Genomic DNA, 13,490 nt, shown 5'->3' on the forward strand with positions numbered 1-13,490 from the left:
AACTCGACTGAATTGCGAGGGTTAGGTTTTAAGAATTCATTGCTATTATTATTTTGCAGTATGCAATTTACTTTTGTTTTATGTTTAAATTTTAACAAAATTATAGCGACTGCCCCGCAATAAAAAAGTGAAATTCTCCTTTGTAATAAACATTCCATTTGAAAGTAGGTTAATGTTTGTATTTAGTACTGCCTTTTTAAATTTCAGTACGCGTATATACATCAATTTAATATAATAGTAATTTATACATCCATGTTTATTTTGTAATTTAGTACAATATATAATATTTGTAGGTATAATGACATTATTTTACAGTAAATAAAAATCTATTTGAATTAAATATCCAGCACAATTCTCAACAGTCGAAGAAAAGATGACATTTTTAATCTTTTAAGCCAACTGAAATGACAATTGGTAATATGCATCTTTGCAATGATTTTTCGATTATTTATACATATATAAATAAAAATATAATGTCGAATGTAAAGATTTTTTTTAGTTTTTCTCTAACGGTAAATTTTCATTTTTCCGGGAAATTTCTTAGACGTCTTGGACGATTTTGACAGGAATAATACAGGAAGGTAGCTAATGCATGCGGGCATATACAGCCTATTTTTCTGCGCTGACGAAGTTGCAAGCGATCGCTCATATTAATATAAGTACCTACAATTTTTTTTACTTTGTTACGAATTGTTAATTTCTTTTCTCTGTATTAATTAATAAATGCTAAACGAAGTAAGGCGATTACCTTTTCCATTTTACAATATTTCACACGCGATCATTTATTATAACAGGCATTTTAATAAGGACTAGCCGTCGCCCGCGACTCCGTCCGCATGGATATATAAAAAAAATAATTAGTGTAGCCTGTGTTCTTTCAGACTATGTTCTCTACGTATGCCAAATTTAATCGAGATCTGTTCAGCCGTTCTAGAGATATCTTCAAACACCCATCCATCCATATATATATATATATATAGATTTAATTATTTTATTATATTATATATTTTATTTATTATATTATATAATAGATTTAATTATTTTATTCATACACTGAAAACATAAGTCTTATATATAAAATGCTCAAATTTCGAACAACAGTCGATCACAAGTAACCGTGAAGGTACTTCAACAATTTATATGTCAAGTAATATATACCACAAGTAGCAATGCCCCAACATAACAACGCACGTAACCCAGAGGTGTAGCCAGAGACCACAGACATCCCTTTAGCGCGGTTCTGACATATAAGTTTTATACGGAGATTTTGGTATTAGAAACACACAGTAAGACAATATGGAGTAATGTGCGCTTAATTCGCGAAGCAATTTTTTTTTTCATATATAGAAATATGATTTAGTTTTATAGTTGAGTGGACATGCAACTGATTTCTCGTCGCAAATGCTGCAAAATCGATTTCGGTGTTGTCCGTGACCCTTCTCCTTATGTAATCCGGATAAGGCCGATTTTCTTATTAATATGAAACAACGTCGACACTACAACGTCTGTCTCTCAGTCTGTTGTCTGGCCACAAATATAGTATTAGTAAGGAAAATCTATGCTAAGGTACCGCTTAAGTAATCATTAAACAATTCAATAGTGGAAGTTTTAATAATAAAATGACTAAGCACAAATCTCTCGTTGCTGTCTGTTGTTCGTAGCGTTTAACGTAGCGGTAGACCTTCTATGATTTTGTCTACGACATCGTAGACACAAAGCCGTTCGTAGCGCATAATCCTCGTCGAAGCTACGAACATCCTATTTAACTTGCCTTTTGTAGTCTCGAAAGTCTGACATTTTAATATTCATCAAAGATTAATTTGTTCCTCTTGATTAAGTTTGAATTTAATTTTATTTTCTTATTCAAGTGGAATAATGAGCAATTTGACCACAGGGGAAGAACGTAATTGAATTTTAATATTTTTTTATCCTATAACATGAACCTAATGACAACTCATTCTTCAAAGTTAGTCAAGTTCAAAGATACATAATTAAATAAATATTGTAGACATCATCATCAGCTCACTATACGTCCCCACTGAAGGGCTCGGAGTCCACCCTAAGTTAGGAGTGACTACGCCATAGTCACCGATGTCCCATTGCGGGTTGACTTTACACATATTGAATTTCTTCTCAGATATATGCAGGTTACATCACGATGTTTTCCTTCACCGTAACAACGTCGGATAAATGTACATAAGTAAATCGGAAACCGAAAAACACATTGGTACATGGCGAGATTCGAATCCAGGACCTGCAGATTGCAAGGCAACTGCTTGACCCCTGAGTCACCGTGTAGACATACATGTAGTAAACAGGCACAATCACTGTAATATGTTTCGCCGTCTGGCTATAAAAATATATTTATGTACATTTATAGTCTGTGCTAAATATATCTCGTTCTGTCTGACGTCATTAAATAAAGTATTGACAATGATTGATGAATGTATCGCATGAGAATAACTCATATTGATTGATAACTGCCACAATATGTCGGCCGGATGAATCTATACATCTACAGGCTGTCGCCCGCGATTCTGTCCGCGCGGGATTAAAAAAAATAGTAGGCTATGTATTTTTCCAGGCTATGTTCTACATCTATGTCCAATTTCAGCGAGATCCATACAGCCGTTCTGGGTATAACTTCTGACAAACAAACATCCAAACATTCGCATTTATATTATTAAGTAAGATGCGACAATTTAGATTGATGGATGGATGTTCGTTAAAAGGTATTTCCAGAATGTTTGCATACGTCTCGATGATATTTGGCATCTTACCTATATTATCGATGGATGGATCGATGGAGGTTACTTTGAAGGTATCTCCGGAACGGCTCAACGGATCTTGATGAAATTTGGCACAGACCTAGATAGGAGTCTGGAAGACCATAAAGGCTACTCATTAAGTATTTTTTTGATCCGAGCGGACGAAGCCGCGGTCAACTATATAGGTGTAGAATATAGTCTGGAAGAACACATAGGTAGGTTTATTTATAATTCCGTACGAACAAAGTCGCGTGTAAAGTGTAGTTTGTAACATTTGCGTTAAATTATACTAAAGTTTGTATTGACTTCTTGATTATTGATGTCGTAAAATATGTCTGGAAGTTCTGTTACGTTGCTCTTTATCTATCTATGTCATCGGATTACATCAAAGGAAAAGTATTGTAAAAATGTTTTTCTTTTATTTTGATTAAACTTGCGGGAAAACGGATTTTATTTAATAACTGTTGCTCGCAACTTTTACCGCATAATAATTACTACGTTTTTTCCCCTACTGACTTAGGAGGTTAATGTTATTGGAGCATATGAATTTTTTTAAATATATGTGTTTTGTTTGTGTATTTTTAAGCTACCAACAACATCTGTTGCACTTACAAATGACAGGCTATTCCATGTTTCTCGTGAGAGAGAGAGTTCCGCGCCTAATTTTGGTTCTCTTACCTCTCTCACCCATTTCTTGTAAGGAAAGGACGGGAAGGGGCGTGTTGAGCGAGTGGACTGTATGATGATGTAATGAAAGGCTGGTTGTGGCTGATGATTGTAATGCAAAAGGATTATAAAAACAAATATGATTTGACATGTATATCGTCGGGCGAAATGGCGTGGCGCGACTGGTAGATACAGAGTGAAGAGTGCACGGGGCGGCGGGCGGGGTCTGTAATTGTGTCCCCCGCACTACTGTTTCGGTGCAGTAGTACCAAACAGGGCGAAAGAATTGCTGAATTAAGGAACGCATAGGAAGTGGAAATATTCTCTTTACGTGTGTCATCTACTCATAGTATTTTAGGTAGGAGGTAAAGCGAGACAGCGGTCTCCACAGACAGCCGCAATTGCAAATGAGTTTCCTATTTTTAATCGACGGAGAAGGAGACCCACATAAAGATAAGAAATTAAGTAATCAAAATAAGAATCTTAATATTAGGTCAAATAAAATAATATTGTATACCATAGAAATGAGATTTATCCAATCTAAATATTTATTTTGCGAAATACAGAACGATTTTCACGATGGATGTAGGTCGAGCAGATATTAAAACAGCTCGCCATTATTATGAATGTATTTGGTTTTTGTGTTACGCTAGAAATATATATTATTTTGTAAAATAACCTAAAAGGCACTATAAATACATGTTATCCCTTTAATTCTCTTTTAAGATATGTAAATAGCAATGTTATCCCGGTAAAATTAAATATAATTCGCATAAAACTGATAATTGGTGAGAATTTTCGAAATTCCATTATATAAGGTTCCAAATGCTTAAAAACCATTTTTGGAATCTTTGACCTTGATTTTTTTTCAATATGAAAGATGGTGAGTATGGTTTAAATATATGTAACGGTGTTCCAAACAATCCTACCAATAACAAGCTCTATGCAAATTATTGTATCTTTAAAAAGATGATGGTATTTTTTTTTAAAACTTTATTCTTAATAATTCTTTAAAATTAAAATATAATAGAAGCACGTACCTTGAAATTAAGAATTCAAGTAAGTTGCCAAGTTAATTAAGCCCATGTTGCAATAAACTATGTCAAAGTATTAACCGCATTTATGTAACTTTTACCTTGCAGATTATAAATATCGTATACCTTTAACGTAGCCTTACTGCTTAGATAGAAACTTTCATGCTATACGAGTACTTACAGTTCCCCGCGACTTCGTGTGCGCGGAATAAAAAATTAAATCTAGTCTTATTGATGTTATTAATGCGAATATTTGGATGTATGGATCCATCTGATGGATGTTTGTAAGAAGGTATCTCCAGAACAGCTGCATGGATTTCGCTGAAATTTGGCGCATCTGTAGAACAGTCTGAAAGAACACATAGGCTACTAATTAAGTTTTTTTTTAATCCCGTGCGGACAGAGTTGCGGGCAACAGATAGTAAAAAAATCTTTTTATTTATTTAAAAAAAAGTTTTTGTTGCCATGAACTTCCAGCCTTATTGTAGATCTCTCGGAACACATTCGGATGTATAGACAAACATTTAAAAAAATATTTTTCGTTAATAGAAACGCAAATACACGTGCACGAAATATGTAAAATTTCTTTTCATATTACAAACAGACACACCAATTTTATTTATCTGTATAGATTTACAACTAGTCGTTTTAAAAAATGAATTTCACTACTTTTAACATTCTGTAAACTAAAGCATAAGTTACATCAGATTGTAGAGTTTGTTAGTACTTAAATCGAACAAAATCTTTCAAGAATTGCATTCATTGTCAACAATACAATGTTGCTAAGATAAAACTAGCATTTACGATATCTCTGAATTAAGTTAACTCACATAAAGTTGAGCTAAAGCTATATGAAGTCTGGTACAACTTACTCATAGACATGTAGACGCCTGCTTACTAACTGAAAGGATTTCATTGCTTATCAATGTTGAAGGATCTTAGTGGAACTTACCCATGAACTATGACTTAATTTCTGTATTGCTCGGGATAGGTGATTACCGTTAGGCCTATCAGCCTACAGATCAATTAGCCCAATTGATTTTTTTTTGTATGGACTCAATCGGCCCAATGAAATTATTCTTCTCTGAGGCTAAGAAATATTAATACTATCATTTTTTTTCGAATTAATGCCTTGAAGAGCTGCTTTTTATTAAACTTACAAATATTATTAATGCGAATGTTTAGATGGATGTGATGTGGATGGATGGATCGGTGTTGGAAGATATCTCTAGAGCGGCTGAACGGATCTCGATTAAATTTGGCATACGTAGAGAACATAGTCTGAAAGAACTCATAGGCTATACTAATTAAGTTTTTTTTATATATCCAAGCGTACGGAGTCATGGGCGACAGCTAGTATTATATAAAATGTACAAGATATGAAAAGAAAAATCCTGCAATGAAATACGTGTTCATAAAATGTGTCGTAATAGCGGTATCCACTTTGTTGCTTTTACGTGACGAAATTTTTCGGAGCGGTTTTACCCAAAAGAGCTTTGTGGGGCTACGACAAATTAAATTAGTTTTTGTGTCTCGTACATTCACACACATTCTTTTAACCCAACTGGTTCTGGAAGGTTTTCACACGTATGTATTTTTTTATGTGATGAATTTGTCTGTATATAAGTTCGATTATATCTAGCCGTCTGTAAAAGTTGCCCACGACTTCGTCTATAAAAAAAGCCTATAACATACCCGATTGCATCAGCTACCTGCCCGTCAAAGTCCTATCAAAATTGGTTCAGCCGTTCCGGAGATTGCCCGGAACAAACGCGAACTTCCGGACAGATATATAGACATAACTTAAAACTTGGTTTTTCGGTATCAAGCAACACTTCGTGTTTAATATGATTTTTTTCTCGATATTACATACAAATCCAATGTTATTAATTAGTAACTTTAATAATGTGTGTCATAAAAATAATGTCATATATTCAAGTTATCTTGATTGATGGCTATATGTTCAAAAGTATCTCCAGAACAGCTGTATGTATCTCGGTGAAATTTGGCATAGATGTAGAACATAGCCTGGACACATAGGCTACTTATTAAGTTTTTATAATACCGCGCGGAAATCGAGGGCGATAGCTAGTTTGTTAATAAAATCTTTTATACGTCATTTCAACACTTAATTATTAATATAATGTGTTAAGCGTGTTTAAACTTATTAGTATAGCCTCAAATGTAATATTCCTAACACGTGGCGTGACGGTGCCCTTGTGACCCTCATACGAATCACAGATATTAGAAGTAAATACTATTGGATACGGTATTTGTTGTTAATTTAGGCGACTAATCTTTTTTATTAAGTTATTATTTCACAAAGATACATTGCAGAATGGTTTACTTTTACAATTCAATTGAAAAATGTGTTTTTTATCTTAAATTTGAGATCGGTTCTTTGATTTTCTTTTAACATATATCGAATTGAGCTACTCTTTAAAACAAAGAAAAGGTGAAATATTAAATTGTAATAAACATACCGCATCCAGTTTTAATCATAGCTTTTTGACGAACTTACATACATTAAGGGTGTGTTTGCTTTGAAGCTTGTAAAACTTAACTAGACAATTTACAAGGATTTGTTTAGGCTATATTTGTCTTAGCGTGTTTACAATACATAATTTAGACATTATTAAAAAGCTTGGAAACATTTAAATATTACTTTTATATGTCTTGAATTAATTATAGTTACATTCGTAAGTCTGGTTGTCTATCTGTTTGTCAGTTTTACTTATATTCTTTGACAATCATTTATGTTATACTAATATTATAAATGTGAATGTATAGATGGATGGATGAATGTTTGAAGGTATCTCCGGAACGACTCAACGGATCTTGATGAAATTTGGCACAGATGTCAACATAATCTGGAAGAATACATAGGCTATTCATTCAGTTTTTTTTATTTTATCATATCTTAATTTATTTATGGTTGCACAATGGAATTTATAATAAGACGTCTTTTCTTTTTAAACTGTTTCAGATATGCATTTCAAAAGGAATGAAACACTAAACAAGGTCAAAGTATAAATAAATTAGAAGAATAGTAAGATGGCGGAAGCGGAAGGAGGTGCGAGCGAGCAAGATGATGTTTCATTCTTGCGAACGGTATGTAATTATATTAATTTTAGAAAAATTAAAAATCCAGGTCGACTGCCTGTCTGTAAAATATCATTCTATGTCCATTCTTATGCTAAAGGACGCAATGAAATTGATGTACAATCTACAAACGCGCGAAAATTACCAACTTTTGGGTATAGCAAAAATATTGCCTTTATTCTTTCAAGTGTGAAATTGCAACCCATTACAAGATTAACGTCTCACACTGAGCTATACATAAATCTTACATTCACTATTTATATGCTCAGCTTTCTCTCGGCATCCGGCTCGGTATTTATTCATAAGGAACCCTTGTGACCTTGAAATGTACACGAAGTAGCGAGAAAATCTTAGCTATGTTCGAAGCGAATAACCAATATTTTATTTACATTTTTAATTATAACTAACATTAAATATAATACAACATTGTAACAGTCAATATATCGTGATGGTACCTATAATTATTTGCGAAGAAATTCTAAGATGTTTGTGAAGTCAACAATTTTGTAATTGGCCAACATGGTTGACTAAAAGCATAGTTACCCATAATACCCTTATGCTGTATAGACTCCGAGTCCATGGAGTACAATGACAATATCCAAAGTAAGCAACAGTCTTGGGAAAAGTTTTCCTAGCTCTTTTTAGGCAATAGATATCCTACATCGCTTACACCATCTAGCTGGAGTTTTCAGTGTAAATTTAAACTAAAATAATTAGAATTCTTTTACCAACATGATAGATTAGGGTCTCGTAAAATTAAACAGCTCAGAAAGTTTTCATTAAGCTTAAGCCACAAAATACTTCGCTTTGACCAATAAAAGTGTATTAACAAATAGATTTTACGGAGCTATTAAGTTCTTAACGACAGTTTCTTCGTAGAATACGATTCTACAGAGATTTCTTCATAACATTTTGAATTTCAGACGAAAAATGTTGCCAATAAATAAATCACCAATCAATGTCTCGATAAGACAGACGAAGGACCCAAACGTCCTCTAATAATTCACAATTAGTTGGACACGCATTCTTGCTCGAATTTATATTAGATGATAATTAAATCTGAACAAAATACCAATACAGAAGTAATTTAAATAGCAAAGTTTGAACAGCGCTAGTATGTCTATTTTAGTTTGCTTCAGCTGACTCAGGTCTGGGATTTGGCAGATGTGGAGATTAGGAAGGTGCCACATGAGCGGCACGGAACGGCTCAGTTGTGTAGTTCTAAAAACATGCATCCAAGACATGGTTAGCCGCTACTTTGTCATCCAAAACATGAAATCCGACTTACATAACTTCTTTTAAAATGTTGTCTCTGTTTTTTCTAAGATAAAGAAAAGGATGACGATAAGTTTTTCTACAAATATTTTGAGTCGGAAATCCACAGAATGATTGACCGAAGACGTTGTGATATGTGTTGTATAATATCACCGCATTGTTTATCGTACGGAGAAGTCATCGGCACCGACCGTATGGCATCTCTTTAAATGTCATGCCGATGCATTTATTCATAGTCTTACATACAGTGTTTTAATTAGAAGTTTTTTGACATTTTACTCATCATCAACTTGCCTTTATCTCTACGGAGGGTCGGCACAGTATGTACTCCTCCATACATCTCTATCAGCTGTCATATCTGATTCAACCCCTTCTTACACATATCTTTTACACAATCCATCCATACTTTCTTTTGGTCTTCCTCTACCTTTGTAATCATCCACATTCAATCTCATTACACAAAACTGAAAATGAGGTTTAAAATATTTTTTAATGTCGATATTGCACCAGTCTGAAATTATGTTGCTCGTTTACTTGAGCAAAATTAATTGTTGACTAATTAAAATCAACTAATTGGTTGGTTATTATTTATGTTTCTTTACTGTTTTAATATTAATTTATAGTACAGTATCAAGTTTTAAAAAGAGGTATTGGTTGCCATAGCAACAGTAAATTACTTTCACTTGTAACAAATTGGCAAATTACTTTTGTACAGAACTAACCAACTGTCATACAAATTGACAACAAATAGGTATTACGTGAATAGTATAATATATTGATATACAAGAATCGATTCGAATACTTCGTGATAAGGACGGTTTTTCAATAGATTCTATGCTTCATTTTCGCGATGCAAAGGCAATTTCCTGTTTGGGGACATAGCTTTCGTTTCATAGAAGTAGGCCAATTACTTCAAACGTGTTTTTGTATTTTATCTTTTCATAAAATGTGTCATTCACAAAATAAGAACAAGTACTTTCATTTTATTATATGTAAAATCTACGTTTATTATTTGATGTATAATATAATGGGTCTTTATTTTCGTCATTCTAGTTTGCTTTAATTACGATACGAATTAAAAAAAATATCCCTGTTCCATTTCTTTTAAGAACGTCTTTGTCTACAAATGACCTAATGAACAAGGACTAAAGCAATTGTTTAAAACAAGCTAAGAACTGTTTTGCTTTAATACCGTCTTTATATCACTTTCCAGGAAGACATGGTGTGCTTGTCATGCACGGCGACGGGTGAACGTGTATGTCTCGCTGCCGAGGGCTTCGGTAACCGGCATTGCTTCCTCGAGAACATCGCCGATAAGAACATACCACCGGACCTGTCGCAATGTGTCTTCGTTATTGAACAAGTATTTAATCTGTAACTCATTTATATTCGTCCAAAGATAAGCATAGACAAATTTTATATGTCTGTAGATATACTGAATATAGAAAAGTGTGAAGGCAATAATAAACAGCACGAAGCTAAAGAATTTCATTTAAATGCACGTCCGTTCGTGTCGGCAGCGCGTGTATTAATACAAGTGGCGCCATCATATTGCATATTTGGGAAATGTTTGACTTTTTAACAGAACGTTGAAGTAAGATCTGACCTCTATGGACAGGACAAAAGCCGTATTATTTTATGCTTATTTGATTTTAGGACCGATTTTAGCGGTTGGTAGCGATGACGAGGATTCTAACTTATAACAGAAATGTTACTGTCAGTCCACGCACGTTAACTTCAGGACAGACTTTTAAACAACCTATCATTTCTAAGCCGCGAAATAACTCCGACTGAAGTTGACACAAAGTTAAATGTAATAAAGTAAAAAGACGGTAGACATGGAAATAAACTCTTTTGTTTTAGGCGTTGTCGGTTCGAGCTTTACAAGAATTGGTAACAGCAGCTGGATCGGAAACTGTACGTATAAAAATATTAATTTATACGAATTTTGTTACTGTAATATGTTGTACTTGTAAAATTAACTTTCCCATCCTTATAATTTTCAAATTATAACTGTCATTTCAAAAATAATATCCTTAATTTTTGTAACATGTAGTATTGTAACACGTCTGTTAAATAAAAGGCATGGACAATGTTACATGTTACATAAATATATGTTACAACTTCTTCAACAAAGATTTTTATTAGCAAATCTTTTTTTGTTTAATTATATCTTTTAATGTTATTTCCTGTGCTTAACATATTTTATTGTGAATAATATCCCTTTTACGTATTGTTGTTGTGTTAAATTTTACAGGGAAAAGAAAATTTAGTAGTGAGTATGGCCGGTATTTGGTAAATGCATGAAATGTTTGACATTTGAAATTACATTTCAAACTAAACATTTCTTTCCATCTAAATATATACATTTTATTAACTCGATTTTATCTTCTCTATATTAATTATCGTTTTTAAATGTTACTAAAATATAACTAATTACTTTTATAAATAAAATCTAAAACTTTTCAAAAAAACATTTGTCATTAAAAATTAAAATACATTATAATATGCATGTCTCAATTCATTTTTTTGCGTATTTTTTTATCATTTTATTCGAATTTTAAACATTTTTTTTTACTTGTTACCACGATTTTTATTCAGTATTCGATTAGTTAAATGTCAGAAAATGCAGCTGTCATTTTCTGAGCACAAAGCCTGTATTAATTCTAAGTTTTTCATTAAATTGATTTACAATAAGGGTTAAGGAAGAATCTAAACAGTTAATTAATTTAAGGTTAATTAAAAATAAATTGCAGTTTGATACCTTCACGAGTTTTTGAGAAAAAGTGTCTTGACAGATGGACAACAAAGTGATCCTATAAGGGTTCCATTTTTTTCTTTCGTGAACCATAAAAACTATCGTAAAGTCGAATGGAAATGAGAAATTATAATACACCTTTCTAAACAACTTTTTGTGATCACAGATTAATTAAAAACAGACATGACATAACAAAAAATGACGTTCTTTGCCAATGAAATGTAATTTGCCCATTTCCATTTAATTCGACTACACGTTACAAAAGTTAAGTAACTTGAAGCTTGTATAATTTACTATTTAGGTCACGATGCGAGTAACGAAATCGTAGGAATTAAAATAAATTTAGTAAATTTACAGAAGCTACTAGACTCTTTTCTACTACATTTTACATAATTAAATTACATGTAGTAGAAAATATCACTAATTATGATTCAATAAATATAATTTGCACAATTTCTCAAATTCATTTGTCTTTATTCTCACCATAATTTACGATTAATAAATAATATCCTATATTTTTTGTATATTTTTTCAGGGTAAAGGAACAGGTTCAGGACACAGAACATTGCTGTATGGAAACGCCATTTTGCTGCGACATCTCAACAGTGACATGGTTAGTGTTTAAAGATTTAATACGGAGTATAAAAGAACGCGTGCATGTCCCGCGCCGTACGCCCCGTACGCACGGATTACACTGCGTTCGGTGCGTCCGACGTGGCCCAATGGATGCATAATTGTTGTCTCCTTAGGCTACCCTAAGGAGACAACAATTATGTGTGAAAAATGTACACTAAAAAACTGCTAAATTAATGATTAGCCTGAGTGTGTCAGCCAAATTGGGATTCTAGTTCTTAATAATTGTTCTTTCTAACAGTACCTGGCCTGCCTGTCGACATCGTCATCTCAAGACAAGCTGGCTTTCGACGTAGGTCTGCAGGAGCACTCGCAGGGTGAAGCTTGCTGGTGGACTTTACATCCAGCTAGCAAACAGAGGTATGTCACAACTGCATTGCATTTGTTATAATAGATGATGGGTGCACTTAAATAAAAACGATGATTGTATTTTTGAATGTATTTTCAGGTCTGAAGGTGAAAAAGTTCGTGTAGGAGATGACTTGATTTTAGTCTCCGTTGCTACTGAGCGATATCTGGTAAGGTCTTTTTTTTGTTTTGTTTAATCCGTTTATGCACTTCGCCGTCCGTGCTGTGGGGCAGCAGGGACGGTTGCGTTTGGGACTCCCGACCTTGGGATGTAATCCGGACTATACCCACGAAACCCCGCGGTTTTCTCCTTCCCCCGACCCGTCGCGCGTGATCCACTCGTGTAGGGCCTCCGCCGTACCTCGCACGCCGGCGGCCCCTCACTGGGGCCTTGCGGAGCTACCGCGTTTTGTTGGCGCGTTCGCGTTCCCGCAGGGCCTCTCTTTTGGCCGCCATCACCTCGCGTGTAAACGAGGCGACGGCGGCCCAACTCTGTTCGCTGCCGACCATCGAACGTATTTCGGCCGGCAGCGATTTATCCCACTCCGGTTGCGCCAGTGAGCGTGGCGCGTTGGGCGTCACAGCCCGTGCACACGGCATGTGCTCGGCCTAGTCCACTTCGCTGGTCGCGCAATGGTGGCACCCGGGATCGAACTCAATTCCTACAACCTCGCACCCACCACCACCTACCTCCACCTCCACCCACTGGCGCAGGACGAGGCAGACGGCCTCGACCGTCCGCCACCCTCTCCTCCCATCGCTCAATCGTCGCGAGCTTCCCTCCTTCAGCGTATGACCTCTTCCGGAAGGGTTTCCTCGACTCTCCGTCACATCAAGGCTCTCCTCCTCCTCCTCCGGAAGGGTTTCCTCGCCTCTCCGTCACATCAAGGCTCTCCTCCTCCTCCT

The 13,490-nt window shown here is 34.7% G+C and overlaps 1 protein-coding gene across 2 annotated transcripts in view; it reads left to right on the forward strand.

The window, feature by feature from the left end:
* The window catches only part of RyR (Ryanodine receptor), a 102,837-nt gene that overhangs the window by 2,218 nt on the left and 87,129 nt on the right, over nt 1–13,490 (forward strand). For both annotated transcript variants that reach the window (XM_013323039.1, XM_013323040.1), the window contains exons 2-8: nt 7,455–7,579; nt 10,059–10,208; nt 10,709–10,762; nt 11,103–11,120; nt 12,139–12,216; nt 12,478–12,596; nt 12,685–12,754. In XM_013323039.1, the coding sequence (XP_013178493.1) occupies nt 7,523–7,579; nt 10,059–10,208; nt 10,709–10,762; nt 11,103–11,120; nt 12,139–12,216; nt 12,478–12,596; nt 12,685–12,754 (546 nt within the window). In that variant the 5' untranslated portion in view covers nt 7,455–7,522. The remainder of the gene's footprint in view (nt 1–7,454; nt 7,580–10,058; nt 10,209–10,708; nt 10,763–11,102; nt 11,121–12,138; nt 12,217–12,477; nt 12,597–12,684; nt 12,755–13,490) is intronic.

The sequence above is a fragment of the Papilio xuthus genome, unplaced genomic scaffold (assembly GCF_000836235.2).
Source record: "Papilio xuthus unplaced genomic scaffold, Pxut_1.1 DF825783.1, whole genome shotgun sequence".
In the NCBI taxonomy this organism is placed as follows: domain Eukaryota; kingdom Metazoa; phylum Arthropoda; class Insecta; order Lepidoptera; family Papilionidae; genus Papilio; species Papilio xuthus.